The sequence below is a fragment of the Excalfactoria chinensis genome, chromosome 4 (genome assembly GCF_039878825.1).
Source record: "Excalfactoria chinensis isolate bCotChi1 chromosome 4, bCotChi1.hap2, whole genome shotgun sequence".
Classification (NCBI taxonomy): Eukaryota; Metazoa; Chordata; class Aves; order Galliformes; family Phasianidae; genus Excalfactoria; species Excalfactoria chinensis.
In genome coordinates this window covers 7,885,037-7,901,141 of record NC_092828.1, presented here as the reverse complement: position 1 = coordinate 7,901,141, position 16,105 = coordinate 7,885,037, and the positions used below count along the sequence as shown (strand labels likewise).

At 50.5% G+C, this 16,105-nt stretch overlaps 1 protein-coding gene across 3 annotated transcripts in view; it reads left to right on the top strand.

The window, feature by feature from the left end:
* The first annotated feature begins 969 nt into the window (after positions 1-969).
* MXD4 (MAX dimerization protein 4) overlaps positions 970-16,105 on the top strand; it is a 36,761-nt gene continuing 21,625 nt past the window's right edge. Inside the window, exons 1-3 of one of the 3 annotated variants that reach the window (XM_072335688.1) lie at positions 970-1,188; positions 1,597-1,765; positions 9,615-9,644. In XM_072335688.1, the coding sequence (XP_072191789.1) occupies positions 1,125-1,188; positions 1,597-1,765; positions 9,615-9,644 (263 nt within the window). In that variant the 5' untranslated portion in view covers positions 970-1,124. The remainder of the gene's footprint in view (positions 1,189-1,596; positions 1,766-9,614; positions 9,645-16,105) is intronic. The other 2 variants (XM_072335687.1, XM_072335686.1) reach the window with 2 other exon arrangements.

Here is a 16,105-nt window from a genome sequence, read left to right as displayed (position 1 = left end):
CCGTCCGGCAGGAGGGTCGATGACAGCCGGCAGCGCTGCGGGCCGGAAGCCGTAGCGACGCGCACCCGCAGCACCGCTTAAAACCCATCTATCTTAAAACCTCTTCCTAGTACCAAACCAGCGCGTCTCCGGGCGGCAGGAGCCGAGCAGCCGGCGGGCGGTGCTGCTGCTGCTGCTTCCCTGGGAACCGCTCCGCGCTGAGCGCCGCCCTGCCCGGAGCTGACAGCGCGCACCTCGTCCCACGCGGCCCCAACACCCCCCCGCACCGCGCATGCGCGCCGCGCACGCGCAGCGCACTCCCTGCGCGTGGCCTGCTGCTTCTCGGCGGCGGCGCGGCCCGTCCGTCCCGCAGCTCGCGGCGCGGCCCTCAGAGGCTGCGCGGAATGGGCTGTGGGAGCGCCCCGCCTCCCTGCCCCGTTCCCCCCTCTCTCTCCCGGTCCCTTCCTCCCTGTTTTCGCGGCCTTCCCGGGGCGCTCGGCCCGGCCGCGGGTCTGTTTGTACCGGAGGCGCCGCGCGGCCCCGCCCCGCTGCCTCTTCCTCACGGCAACGCCGCGCCTCCTCCACGCCCATTGGCTGTCCCCGCCCTCCGGCCCTCCCCGGGCTGTACGCCGCGCCTCTCTCGCCCTATTGGCTCCTTCCCCGCTCTCATTTGCATAGCGCCTTCCGGGCCAATCGGCGCCGGCTAGCTGCTTAACATGCAAGAAGCGAGCCAATCGGCGAGCGAGGGGGTCGGGCCACCACGTGCTGTTGCTAAGCTTCGGCTTCTAAATTGTTACTATAGTGGCCGGCCAATGGGAGGCGAGATGGGGATCTGTCAACATTCCCTGCCCCAGCCAGAGGAAAAGGGAGGGGGGCTCTGGCCGCCGGTTGGCCCCATCGAGGCGCCTCGTCCCGCCTCCCCGCTGAACCCCGTTTTCCTATTGGCCGCCAGAGCTGCCTGTCGGCCGTGTGTCAAATGTAGGTTGAGAGAGGTGCCTTATAACTGGGGACTTGGAAGTCCCCCGCGCGTGAACTCGGCGCGGGGCGCGGCGCGGAGCGGAGTGGCCGCGCTGCGGGGGGCTCGGCTCGGCATAGCTAGACTCGGCTCGGCTCCACTCGGCTCCGCTCTCCTGTCACACGCAGCCATGGAGTTGAACTCTCTGTTAATTCTCCTGGAGGCGGCCGAGTACTTGGAGAGAAGAGACCGAGGTACTGAGCGCCGCGAGCCGCTCTCCCTTTGTTGTGAGGCGATCGCGGCCGGGCCGGGCCCCGCCGCCCCACCTGCCCCAGGGCCGCCGCGCGGGGCAGCACGGCGCCCGCCTTAAGGCTGCGCTCCTGCGTTGTTTGTTTTTCTCCACACACATCTATTATTATTAGTAGTATTTTTGTCGTTATTTTTTGTAGTTTTGACCCGCGTGGATGGGGGGGATCCTGCGGCGGTGGCACTTGGGGTGGCGTTGCGCTTCGTGCCCGCGCCGTGGCCTTTATGTGCGTGTGTATGTGTGTGTATATGTGTGTATATATGTGTGTATATGTGTGTGTGTGTCGCTGCTTTAAGAGATGCCGGAATGAAATCCCAGCAAATCAACCGCAACAAATTCTGTTCTTTACCCCTAGCGTTCCTGCAAAGGAGGAAAAAAATGCATGGAAAAAATATATTGCCACTAATGCTGACTTTGTCCCTAGAAGCAGAACATGGCTATGCATCAGTGTTACCCTTCGATAGTGACTATTCCAGAAAGAAAACAAAGGCAGGCTCCATGGCCAGAAAGTCCCCGAATAACAGGTAACCGACACGCCGCATCCCCGCAGCGCTTGTCCCGTGTCCCATCCATGCAAACAGCAGCCAGCCCCGTGGCTCGGCTCCCCCATCCCGGGAGTCGCCATTTTTCCCTGGATGGGCTTGGCTCTGTTTTGATCTCTCATATAAACACTGCCACGCGTACACCATCTCCTCCCGGCCGGCCGCCCCCACGGCTCCGCTCTGCTCCGCGCTCACTGCCGGCGGCCCCACGCTGCCTTTTCTTTGCATGGCACTAATTCAACCCCCCCCCCCTTCCCTCCCCCCCACAGCATTTATTTATAACCTTCCCCCCGTGGGGCCTCAGGATCACCGCGTGCACGGGACAGTCCCGACCCCGTGCTCGAACTTCTCCCTGTAGGTACGCAGTGAGGAGGTACCGAAGTTGAGCTCGACCCGATGCTGGAGCGCGGCCAACGTGTGCCGCTGTCACACCGCGTGGCCCTTCGTGGCCGTCGCCCGCCTCGTTGTGCCGTCGCCTGTTGTTTTTTTTCCCCGCAGCGCTACCTGTGCTGCGATGGCATTAGCGGAGGGCGGCTGCGCGCAGGCTCTCTGCAGCTTTGTTTGCTGCTCCGGCAGTGGCTGTGTACGTGCAGGAGGCTGTCTTAGGGACAGTGCCGGCCCCCGCCTGGGAACTCCTCCAGCCCTCGCTCTGCTGCTTTGCTCCGCGCTGCTCGGCTCTTCCAGGGCTGCTCCGGAGCCGCTGTGCCTGGCCGGGCCTGGCCCTACCGCCGGCTCCGCTGGGCACGGAGCTTCCTCTGGAATAGCCTAACGTGAACTCGGCTTGCACGTGACTTGTTTTGCAAAGCGGCCGTGAGCTCGGTGGGCCCGCGTTGCTCTCGCTCCCCCAGCAGGGATCCTGCAGGGTGCCCGAGATGCAGGCTGAAATCAGAAGCTGGCAGCTGGCTCCCTGGGAGGGCAGAGTTGGCACCCTGCTCCTGTCCGCCGCAGCTGAGCAGTGCCTCTCTCAGAGAGCTGCTGGGGGAGGCTGCTTGTTCTCTGTCCCCCGCTGTAAGTCAGGCACACGCCGCTGCGTTCTCGCTGCAGCAGTTGGACGTGGGTTTGGGTTTAGTTGAATTCTTGTCTCATTTCAGAGTATGGAGATGTCAGTTCATTTTAGAGAGTCATCAGGAGTGGGAGATGTTTCCCGAGACTCCGCTCCTGGAGATTTCTAGCTGTTTACTCACAAAGGGTGCTGGCTGCCTTTGGAAACGAATTCATGGTTAATCTAAACAGGGCTCCTAGGATTTCCCACCGCAAAGCGCTCGTTGCATCTTAAGCACTATTTCTGTCTCCTGAGTTTGGGAAAGCTGTGTTACTTAGAGAGCTATTATTCCATCATTTCCTTTCTTAGGTCTCTTGTCATCCCTGCAAAATAGTTATTTGTCTGAACTATAAGCTGCTTTTCAGAGTTTTTAGGAGAGGATTTGTAACCTATCAAATATAGCAGAATTAAAAGATTTCTGGTCACAGATTTGCTCGTGTTATGGAAGCTGAGGCATGCATGTCTGCTTGCAGTTACATTCTGCATCCTTTATTTACCTGCTCGGACTTTCATTCTGATCCTCACCATGCAGCAGTGCCAGCCTCCAACATGCGATCCTGTGATGTGCCACCTATGCATTTCCTTGCGCTTTCTTTCCTCCTCACTGCAGCGATTAGATCAGGAATGAGTTTCTGTTATGGGATGAAGTGGTGCTTCCCAAATTGTCTGGCGTGGCGTGGATGCTGTCGGGTTGTGAGTGAAGACGCATTGCTGAAATGCAGCACCCTGCTATGTTAGGAGCAAGCGTGCCTTCAGAGCTCTGTGGGCACCCCTGCATCCATCGTGCCTCCTGCACCCACCCCCATTTGGAGGTACTGCCGCTCAGCTTTGCCTCTGAGCTTGAATTCTAGGAGCAAAAATGATCTTTACATTAGAACATCCAGTCTAAACCCCACAAAGTACATCAGCATCGCTGTTTATTATTATTATTATTTGGAGCTTATAGGCTGCAGGGTCTGAACTCCAGACTAGAGTTTGGGTAATGCTGTTAAGTCTCCCTAAGTAACCTGGAGATTACCAGGGGCAGACGACTGGCCAAAGTTCAGAGGATCTGGAGTGGTTGTGGTGATGTGAGGCACTGGGCAAAGCGTTTGTCGTTATTGTTCTGCTTCAACCTTTTTCCAGGCTTGGAGCATCAGATTCAGGCAGAGTGCATGCATGTCTGAAGTTTATTCCTAATGGTTGCGTTCTTCTTCTTAGATAGAAAAATACGTGCTTAAGGTTGGAGGGGAAGGAAAGGAGCAGAGAACTGCACGTTTCGAAACTGCAGGGGTTTGGTTGTTTTCGTCATCTGTTTTTATATCCTGCTGCTTGCAGCATCCTCAGCTCCCTTTGTTTATACCATCTGATCAGATTAAAAACTGATATGTATATATGTATGTATGTTTTGCACGCTTAGTGAGCTAAGTATATATATGTATAGATACATTAAAGCACGAAAAACATCTTCATCCTCATTTTGGGAAAATGAGGAAAGGGGAGGAGGGGAGAAGTGTCGGCAGCAGGAGGCTGTGCCACACACCGCTCTGCTCTGCAGTTCCTCCCCACGCTGCCTGCCTATGGGGGCTCGGAGCACCCCTGCAGCTGCTCCACGTTTTCTGGCTGTGGGTCTGAGGGCTGGGGCAGAAGGGCCTTGTTGCTCACCAAGGTGCTGCTTCCCCTACTGATACAGTGTTGTCGTGATACCTGGAGCCTCCGTCCTCCTGCTGAACGGGATGCATCTTGGCTGGGATTCTTGTGAGCAGAATGGGAGGAACAGTGCTGACCCTTGGGACAGGGCGATGGAGTCTGGGCTGAAGCACTGCCTGCTTCCCTATGGGAATTAAATGACAGGCCTGGATGCATAGCAGGAAAAACAGCAGCATTTAATCAATCCAAATCTATAAGCCTGCCGTCCACTGCAGGAATTTCACATGTTTGTTTTGCTCACTTATACCTTTGGATCAAAACTGGAAGTGTTCTATAGCAGCTTGTTGCTCAGCAGGGTATTTGCAGGGTGGTTAGTGGCTAGTAGGCATTTTTTAGCCATCTTCTTGTAATTATTTGTTTTTATGCTATTTCTTCTGGCCACATTTCCTGCACTGTGCTCGTTACTGTGCCCCATGGACCAGGCTGCTCCATTTTCTCTCTGATGTCCATCGCTGAGATTCAGAGTTGTGCTCCTCCAAAAGTTCTGACCCAAATCCTATGGCCAATGAAGCTGCGTGTTTGTTGTGCAAGGAGAACAGATCTGAGAGAGGCAGAAGCTTGCAATTGGCTTTGGGGGGGAGGAGAGGTAAACCCAGCTCACATCTTGTTACACAAATGCTTATCGTGTACTTGACCAAGGGATAATAAATGTCTCCTCTTCACCGAGCAATAACTGTAGCTCCTAAAGCAGTGCAGTCCTATAACCCTGCTTACTGTCTATCTGGAATTACAGAAAGGGCACAAAGCAAACAGCTGGGTTTAGCAGGGTTGTGCCTTGGATATTTTAATAACAAACCTTTGGATGTCTCCCCGAGGTCTCCGTGAAATGGAGAGATAATGTGTGCAGCGTGCCAAGGAGGAGCACAACACAGACTGGAAATGTGGTGACGTTTGCTAGCACGGCTCGGGTAGGAACCCAGCTTGGCCTGCAGGTAGCTGGATTTCCTTGTGTCCTGTCCTCGTGACACCCGAAGGCCCAAACGTTTCTGAGCTATTAAAAAACAAAGGGAAGAGGAGACAATGGGAAAGGACTTGGTGCTGGAATCCTGTATCCTCACCCTGTGTGAGGTGGATTCGCACTGCCATACAGCTGGTGGCACAGCGTGGTACCAGCCCAGGGACAGCAGTGTCCCTGACCCGAAAGGGTCAGAAATAAGGTAAAATGAGAACTGAAATCAGTGTGTTGGATGCCAGTCTACTGAGGTCACGGTTACATTGACTCGTGGAGAAAGGAATTGGACGTCAGTGGTGCAATGTTTGGCCTGCTCCTTTAGGAGCTGCGTTATGGAAGGGGGGGGGATGAAAGCAAAAGAAAGGCTCGTTCATAAATATATCTTCTCTATCTATTAAAGTCAGTATTTTGGTCGGAGTGTTGTATAAATAGGGCTGTACTTTTTGCTGTGCTCTGGTGAAGGGTTATGTGTAAAAAGGGGCGAAAGCTGCATTTGGTGTTTCAAATAAAAACAGAGCTCCGTATCCGGGTTCCTCTGTTAGTGTTGGCTGATGGCGAGAGGCAGCACGTGCCCTGCAGAGCGAGCCCCTGGCTCTGCGCAGATGTTGCTCCGTGCCCACGCGGTGTAGGGATCAGAGCTGACTTCTATTTTTCTGTTCTTTTTTGTTTTGTGGAAGGCTGAGAAGAAAGCTCTGAAGCTGGATGTGGGGACGACGACTCGGCTTTCTGCATTCAATGGATCCCTCTGAATCTGCTTTCCTAAAACTGTCGGCAGAGGGGCAGCAGTCAATATCCCTCAGCTTGTTTTTAACACTGATGCTTTTGGTCCTAATGTGATAAATCTTACTGACTGCTCCTTCTCCACTATGAGCTGCGCTAAGCCTGCAGTGCCTGCAAGCTGCAGTGTTGGTGTCAGTGAGGGGAAACAAAATCACGGCCATCGTGTAGCAGCGTGAGCTTGGATCCAGGGGCCTAAGCTGTGTGTGAGGAAGTGCCCAGCCCAATCTGTCAGGCTGTGAGGAGAATGCAGAAGTTGTTTCTGGTGGATAAATTCCACACCAACACACTGTAAGTGGTGTGTCCAGTTTAAAATAAATGGGAAAGTGCCCGCAGAACAGTCACTATGGGGCAGGATGCACGTATACTCAGGCTCAGCATTACACTCCTCGTGCAGGGCAGTGCAGGTGGTGGGCTGCAGTGTTTCCATGTGTGTTTCACGGCTGCTCAGGTGGGGTTATAGGGTTCCCTGGCTCCTCCTCCCTCTTCCATACCTTCCTTGGACAGTGCATTCACTAAGAAAATTGCCGTTTGGTTGTTAGCTGATTGCTCACCCATTGCTGGATGGAGTTAGGGCTGTCCTGGGCCGCTGTGCCTGCAAACAGCTCAACACTGAGCAGCAGCACTCCTGGTCTCCTTCTAGATCTGTTACTTTGTTGATGGTGTTTGTTGGTGTCTCTTTCCTGTTTTTAGCTGAGGTTTTTTTACTGACTCCTTTACCAGCATTACCCCCAGCTTCCTGAAGTTATGCGTGGAGATGCAGAGCCCAGCATACTGGACTTCAGTTTGATACCAGAAGTCTTCCTTCTCTTGCAGCCACTTTTGAAGGGCTCCACAGACCATTGGTCTGCAAGCTGCTGCATAGGCCTCGTTCTTCTATAGAAATACATACATGTGTTATTCTATAAACACACATATCCATCTGTCGTTTTATTCCCGGTCCACTCCCTAGAGCAGTGAAATAATAAAAGCCTCCACTCTGAAGTGCAGTAGCATTTGGAGTGCTGGTTTGTGTGCAGAGCAGTTCTGACTTTTCCCTCACTTGAAGTTGCATTAGGAGCATAAGCAGGTGGATATTCTTGTGATATTCTGTAGTGTAGAAGGAGAAAGTAAATAGTGTTTAGAGGTTAATCTCTCCTCCCCCAAAGAAACCAAGTGAATGAAAACTATTGTGCTTTCCAATTAATCCTTCCAGAGCACCTGTCAGATTGTAGGGCATTCAGAGAATCATTAAGGTTGAAAAAGACCACTAAGGCCGCCCCGTCCAACTGTCAGCCCACCCCCACCATGCTCACTAACCCGTGCCACTCAGTGCTGCATCTCCAAGTTTGTTGAGTGCCTCCAGGGACAGTGACTTCACCATCACCCGGGCAGCCTATTCCAATAGCTCACCACTTGTAGAGAAGGCATTTGTCCTAATATCCAACCTGAACTTCCCCTGGTGCAATTTAAGGCCGTCTCCTCTCATCCTGACACTGCTTACATGACCAAAGAGGCTGACGACTGCTTCACTGTAACCACCTTTCAGACATTTGTTGGTCTCCTCTGAGCCTCCTCCAGAGGCTGCTCTGCAGGTGGAACTACAGTCAGGTAGATGTCAGCTCTCCAGCTTTGGTTCCTAGGCTGCCCCAAGGCCTCAGTGTTGCTCAGCATGCTCAGTTCCTGCTGGTGCCAGTTCTCTCATGCTGCAGTTACCGAGGTGGGTTCTGTGTCCCAATAAGGCAGGCACTGGAGCCATTTGTATTGGTTAATGGGAGTGTGGTCCAGAGCTGGCCTGGCTGCATCTGCCAGTGTTGCTTCTTCACAGTCCATGACTGTCCCTGTGACTGCCCGCAGCCTGCCCAGTCTTAGTGCAGAATGGTTCCAGACTAAGCATTTGTTTTCTGTGTGTCTGGTTGGGTGTGGTGTTCTTTGCTGCTTCTGGAGCTAAAGCTTGGTCTGTCTCAGTGTATATGGGAATAGGGACCTTACTGGAGTCAAATGGTAGGGATGTTAAAGTGAAGTAAACCCAACTTGATGTGCCAGCATAGCACAGAGTACCTTTATAAACCATTCTCAGTCGCACTGTGGCAGTGCGGAGTGCTCGTGTGGCATTGGAGGAATACCTGTACTATCTGGATGTGGCTCCCTTGATGTAACAAGTTATAAAAATAATCCATAGGCTATTCAGCAAATGATAGCAGGCAGTGGATGCTTAGTTGATGTCTCAGTAGCAACACTGGGATGCTCTCAGTCAATAGAGCAGCATCAGTGCTGAACCTTGTGTGTGTCCGGGTTTTCCTTAACCCACAGAGGGCTGTTCACTTAATTCATTGTGGGATCAGTAGCTGTGCCGGCCTGAAATAAATTGCTTGTGGCTTTCTTCGATGGTTATTCCTTTGTATGAGCTCTTTCCCTTTTCCTCTCTGAGGCCAGAGCGATAATGCTCATGGTGCAGCTCTCATCAAGGTACTGCGGGTGCAAGCGGGCACAAGCAGGGCAATTCCTGCTGCATGGGGTGCATGTTGGTCAGGGGGATGTTGTTCCCGAGACGTCTGCACTCATCCCATAGCGGTCCTTAGTTCTGCTCACGGTGCAGCTTGGACAGAAGTAATACTCCAGGAAGTTACTGGGTTCAAAGTGGTGACAGTAACTTTGTTTTGGGAATGTCTTTAGTCTGAGCTGTGTAAATAAATAAAATCGGTATTTCCAGCTGAATCAATTGGAAAAAACAACACATCCCCAAGCAGTTCGGGCCTCCTTCTGATGGCAGAGACCTGAGGCATCAGCTGGGGGGAAAAAATAAACCTCGAGGCCTGTTAGTTTGGAAGAGAACGGCGTACCGGTGTGGGCAGCTTAGGGACTGGGCTTTTCTTTTCTGTTTGTAGGCTCAGAAGAATTCAGAGCATTCCTCTGTTTTGCCACTAAGATGTCAACAGCAGTGCTGGGCTGCTGATCTCTCCCTCTGCTTCCCCTTGGCTCCAACGCCAGCTCGCTGGGTGCTTTTTCCCTTATCATCGGCACTCAGATCTCCTAACACTGCTGCCCCCTCACAGCTTTTCTTTGCAGATAAAGATCTCGTGGGCTGCTTTTCATACTAACCTGATCATTTTTTGTTGTTTTTTTTTTCATATCCAATCCATTCGCAGAATCAATTGAGAACTTTATTAATGCAAATTCATTATCATTCCCCCCAACCCACCGTTTACTCATGGAGATTAACTTGGTACCTTGCAATATTTAAGAGATGTAAAAGTGATTTGATAGCAAAGCTGTTTCATAATACGTGGAATATACATTGTAGAGAGCTCTTATGCAGGTGTTGGTTTTTAAATGTTCCAAATCCTGGGATTTATCCTGTCCTCTAATATTACTTCTCTTCTTTTTAATAGGTCCTCCCACAACGAACTAGAAAAACATAGGTAAGTCCTGTGTGAAAAGCAAATGGAAGGATGTGTGGCTGACATCAGAGTGACTGTGCTTAGTTCAGAATATAATGTTGGAGATCTTCTCGTTCTGCACCAGATCTGCTAAGTGTTGTTTTCTACCAACTAATATCTAATAGGTATCGTGTTGCTTTTCTGTTGGCTTTTTTTTTCACGTTGTTCAGTGTGCTATTCTTGAATCACCTCTGCTAATTAGCTTTCGCCTAATTAAAGCTGTAACTGGTTAACTGCACTGTTACTAATAAAGAATCCAACTGCAGCAGCTATTTGCTGGAGGTATATTGTGATTAAGGCGGGTTATTTTGGGGGAACAACATGTCACACAGAAGTACTTATTGTTTTAAAAGCATGCCTAAAGTACAGTTCATTTTGAGCTTGCAACTCGCATTGCTTGTTGGTACGTATGGAGATGTTTTTCCCCTTGCTGCTACAAAGCTGCGGGTGGGCTCCTGAGCTGCAGCTCTCATATAGGACAATTGATGGTGGGAAACTCTGCAGTTATTGTGTGCATTCATTAGGTTTGTAAAGGCCCCATATTTGCACAGTTCTGAAAACTGTTGTGCTTTGCTGGGGTTTGCTGGCAGGTGAGGTCTGGCTGCAGCGTGCAGCTCCTGTAGATGCACTCAGGTTACTGCAGCGTGCTGAAGGTGCCCGGCCCCACGCTGTGGGATCACTGCCTTGAGGGCACCGTACAGGAAAATCTTTGGGGTCGTTTTTATGCACATCCTTTGGGATGCTTTGTCCTTTTTCATTAGTGTGGTATTTGGGGTTTCGCGGACCAAAGAAGTGTGAGTGTGGATGAACTATGCCCAGCTGCCTGCTTCGGAATGTGTGAGCAGTGGCTGATGGCTGGTTTTGATGGCGCTGCCGGACTGAGCTCAATGGGGGTTTTCTCACGTTTTTTCTCTTCTTTTTTTTCAATTTGTTCTGTGCCCACAGTGACGTAGCTGCTCGGTCATCACTTCCCTCGCATGCCAACTTGCTTTCCTGTAGTTTAATTGTAATATGAGTAAATGTGGCCCTGCCTAACAGCCACGTGGTCATCCTGGGGATGGGAGGAACTGGGGCGGCTCAGGCCTGGGCTGCAGAGGGCAGTGGCTCCGGCAGTGAGATCAGTCCTCAAGGAAAAAGCTTTGTGCAGAATCCTGCCCTTTCATCTCATTTTTTTTAAGAACAAAAACCGCCTTTGCCCCCAGCTCCACAGCTTTCTCACTCTTGTTCTTTTCCATCCTCCTTCCGGATGCTCACTTCTATTCCTCCTTTCCTCCCATCCACTCCATTACTAACTCGTCACCATCCAAAGTGCCCATCCCTCCTTTTTCCCCTGGTCATTTCTCCACTCTGAGCCTGCTGTTCCCTGTGTCTCTCCACACAGTGTTGCAGCAGCACGGCACCACCTGCAGCAGATGCAGGGGCAGAATTGGGGTCTGCTCATTGCTCAGGTTCTGTTCTTGCTTTCAGCTCTGCATTGTATCTCTGTGGTGGTGCACTGGGTAGTATTTGTCACGTTAGGTCACCTTTCTCAGCCATCTCAAGGTCAAAATAGGTGAACTGCAGGGTGTGCTTGTGGTTACACAACTAACACTTGTAGCTGCTTCTTCTTGTTGCACCTCCTCAGGTTTTGCTGCACTTGAAGCCAGATTTTATTGTTTCTGGTGGTTTTATTATTAGTGGTGGTTGGTGTGAGTGGCAAATCAGTGCAGGTACACAGTGTGTGCAAACCGGTGTTCCCAAAGCGAGTGAGATGTGCCTAACTCTAGTTACCTAATGGATTGGCATGAAGGACTCTTGTAAAAGCTGTTTTTTAACAGCCCCCTCCTCCAGCACAGTGGGTTTATGAGCTGATAATACCGACCGTACTGTTCTTTGCTCCGCTTTAGTAAAATGGCATTAAAATCCATCAGGCGTCTTGTAAACCTTAATGGCTCCCAGCCGCAGCGAGGCCCTGGGGCAGCAGTGGCTGCTTTTCCTCCCGTACTCCCATAGAGCCAAAATGCCACACGGCCACTCAGCGGTGAGCTGTGCTGCTCTGTGTCCTGTGCTCATGTGGCACATGTGGGGCTTTATCTCTGACTTTGACATCAGTGGGGAGGGCAGCACCTGCTCTCTGCGTGTGTTCATGTGCTGGGCTGGTTTTTGGTACACTCTTGAGGGGATGCTGAGAGGAAGATAAATGGAAACAGGGATATAATTCCAGCAAAACTCTTCTTGTAGGACAGACTTGAGATCAAAACTAGTGATGTGTTTGTTAGCACTTCACTCATCAGATTCCTTTCTGTCTGGTACGAGCCTCAGTAGGATGCCCTGCTGGGAACTCTAACGTGGCTCCTCCTGGTGAAACTCTGTAAGGACTCATCTAGTTCATCTGTCTGATGACTTGCCCGCTCTGGTGCCACGTGGTTACAGTTCGCATCTCAGGGCCATGATGCAGGAAACTCTCAAAACTCAGAGAGGGAAGAAATCTGTTCCAAGGACAGACGATAGAATCATAGAATGGCCTGAGTTGAAGAGGACCACAGTGATCATCCAGTTTCAACCCCTGTGCAGGGTCGCCAACCACCAGACCAGGCTGCCCAGAGCCACATCCAGCCTGGCCATGAATGCCTCCAGGGATGGGGCATCTACAACAGGGCAACCTGTTCCAGTGTGTCACCACCCTCTGAGTGAAAAACTTCCTCCTAAATGATGTTCTAAATGAGACTGTAATAGCTGAAGGCATGTCAGTCAGAATGGCACTCAAAAGTAACTAGTTCCTAATGATACAGAGAATAATATACACTAATACACATGTATATATTGTTTGTTAGTGTTTCTACAGCTTCATATCCGTATGCTTTCACTGAGCAGCATAAATAGGAATTGCATTGGTACTCTTGACTTCTTGCAAGGAAACTTTGAAATGGCCCTAATCTGACACCTGTATGGAGGAATTAGCCTTTGAAAATTGAACAATTTTAAAGCACAGCTTCTAAGAATTGGTGAGGAAATGAAGAAAAAGCTTCTGTTTCAGCGTTCCTCGAAATGGACAGGGAATGTGTTGCTGTTCCCATCTTGTAAACTGAGCAAGTGCTTTGGCTTGATTTAGGCGGGCAGTTACCTCCTGCCTCTGCCAGACCTCTTGGGTTTTTCCCTGTGGGTTTTGTTTGTTTGTTCATCAAGAACGCAGGAAGGAGTGGATCAGCAGCAGTAAAACTTGTCCTCTGTGCGTTCCTCAAACCCCTGAGGCACTGGGGAATATAACTAAGAGGGAGCTGCGTGTCTCTGAGCAAATGGACCACCGGCCTCTGACAGGCAGTGCCCAGCCCTGCAGCATCCCTGCAAGCGCTCTGTCCCATCCTGGTGAAAAGCAGGCACGGTCCCTGGGAGAGGGCTGATGTAGGAACATTGCCCTGCTTCCCGAGGGGTCTTGCTCTGACAGGGGGAAGAGCAGATGTATTCAGCTGTACTCTGGGGGTCGTTTGGGGCAAGAACCAGTTTGCTTGAGCTCAAAACATGCTGCTTCATATTGTTAGAAGCTGTGATGCTGCATAAGGCTGGGTAGGTTGTGGGAAACAGTCTGAGATTTGTAAAAGTGTGAGATCAGGGTGGGAAATACCTGAGATACAGTGACTTGCAGAACGTTTTAGTAGAAGAAAAACTTGGACTTTTCTAAATGAGCCTAATCTGTAGTGTTTTACAGTGCTGATCAGGGGAGGCTGAAAGTGTTCCCATGTGTGCTGAAGGTAATGTGTTCCTTTGTTGTGTGTTGTGCTTTGGGTAGTCCTTAAGCCTAAAGTCACACCAGGCAAACCTCATTATGTGTATGAAACAGATATGCATATATAAACACAGGTCTTGATTAAATATATGTGTGTTTTAATGGAAGCACTCTGGTGTACGACATTAGCTGATAAATAAGAGTGGGTGCCCGTGAAGTTAAATTCTAATAGGTTATCAGTTATATCAGGAAAGAAGTGCAGCTGAGCTTGCCAGAAGCACTGTAACACTCTTTGTTACAGTAAGTTCACACGTAAAGGGTTACTTGTTGTTTGGAGAGTTCTTAGTTCCACATCTAAGAAATCTGGTCTTTAAATTCTGTCCATGCTTCTCTGTGTTAGTAAATGGCAGGGTTAATCAAAAGCGTGCATTCACCAGTTGCTGATAAACTTACAACTAAAAGGTCATTGAAATAACAGCACAGCAAAACAATACTTGATGTTTATTTTTACTATGAGCTGCCTTTTCAAAACCCAAATTACCATCACAGTAGCGTTGTGCCGCATGAAGATCCAACTGCATTGATCCATCACATTTAAAGGTTACAGTGCAGCTCAGGAAATCCCCCAGGGGTCTGCTGGAAGCTGAGGACATAGGATGGAAGGATCACCCATGTGTGTCCTCCTGCTGGGCATCATAGTGAGTGCAGCCCCGCCTGGCTGCTGCCCTGTGCAAACAGATTTGGGAGGCTTGCTGTTTCACTCAGTTGGTGTTCCTGACCCAGCTGATTGTCTCAGGCACACCCTGATGCCAGCTTCAGGACAGGGTGGAATCGCTTCTGCAAGTGGCAGTATTAATTTGCAGTACAGAACAGTACACTTCACTCCTTTGTCAGTTTAATGTTTCTCCTTAGCATCCAGATCTGGCTGCTGTTGCCTACAGATGGCTGAACTAGATGGGTCTTGCTGACCTGGTACAGATACCGTTGTTGTAATGGGTCTGTAAAATCTGCTGCCATTGCTATGACATGTGCAGATGGCACGCAAACCACCCAGATAGTGAGTCTTGGGAACCACACTGTCTTACAAGCAGAGCAGAACCTCCACGCTGTTACCCATTTCCCATCAATTGAAGGACTTCCTACACCCTTCTGTTGGTGTAAGGGGGTTTTCAGATGAAAGGCAGTAAACATACCTTTGCACTGCTTAAACAAGATGATGTCTAAGAGTCTGACTTGCCTCTGTGGGCAGGCAGACACATGGCTCAGATACCTGCTCCCTCCTGGCTAGTTCTGCCTCTTGAACGATCTTGAACGGTGTGGCCTCAGCCAGCTCAAACCCCTTCTTGCCTGTACTTTAACCTCAGGCTTCCAGCTGAGGAGCAAAGCATACGTTGGGGTTCATGGCTTAAAATGCCTTAGGAAGTATTTTCTGCAGCTTGTTGAGCAAAGTTTTTAAAACACCGAACCCCCAGAACTGAGAGCTCAGTCCTGTGGTTTTGTTTGTTTTTCAGTCTGATGAATCCACGGAATCAATGAAATCAGAATGTTCAGAGCTTTGCACAGCGTTATTCTTCCCTCACTTTTCCTCACCCTCAGGTACTCAGCAGATGTCAGACCTGTGGCTTGCCATGCACGACGTGCTGCAATTGCCATTGTAAATTCCAGTGTGCTGAAGTGCTGTCTTCTCAGTGCCCACAGCAACGTGACACTGGCCACGCACTCCCAACAAGTCTTTTCCCACCTAGACTGCTGTTCTAGGGAGCAGGGGTGCATTCATCAGGTGAAGCTTAGGAATTAATCTGCAAAGCATATTGTACTCCAGGTGTCACAGAGCTTCGTGTCTGGGCAGAACTTAGTGATGAAAACTGGGCTGCCATATTCTCTTGACTGAACTGTCACATCATTTTTTCTGTCTGGACTGTAAGGCCTCAGTATGGGTTCAGGCTCCTGTGCTTCCTGGCCGGACAGGTAGTGAGCAGAAGGAAGATGACTGAGAAACCTCGCGCGTGGCTTTTTCCTCTGAGCCTCTAATGGACTGTGTGGAAGGTGGTTTATGCTCTCAGCATCTGTTCATTGACCAGACCAGTTCTTAGCCACCATAGGAAGAAGAGCAGGCTGCTCTTGTACAAATCAGAGGTCAGTGGGCACGTTCAGCCATACAGCAGCTTGGTGCTTGCCCTCTGCAAACAGGAGGAGAGCTGCTCGCTGGTGGCTGCTCTGTTAATTGGAGAAGGAAGAGGTTTGCTGAATTAGATGTGGAAAACACAGTCATAGAGTCACAGAATGGATAGGGTTGGAATGGACCTTAAATATTATCTACTTCCAACCAAACTCCTGCTGTGGGCTGGTTGCCACCCACTAGATCAGGCTGCCCAGGGCTCCATTCAGCCTGGCCTTGAGCACCTCCAGGGTTGGGGTGCCCATAACTTCTCTGGGCAACCTGTGCAAGTGCAGTATGCCTTTAAAGCTTACAAAGTAAGGTGGATCTTGATTATTTATTTTCAATGTATTTAGTCAGCTAATGGGCTTTAAGGAGCTGTTTCTGGAGCTAGACTTGCATAACACAGTGGGAATCCTTGACTGAATCCCAGCCTGACATCACTGTGGAAGCCCTCAGATGAGCACTGGGAGCAGTGATGCCTATTGCAGTGTGCAGAGCTCATGGGTACACCTGCAGGTCGGAAGCATGGCTCTGCAGTTTAAGGCCAGATGGGCACTGAGCTCAGGACTTGCACCAGAT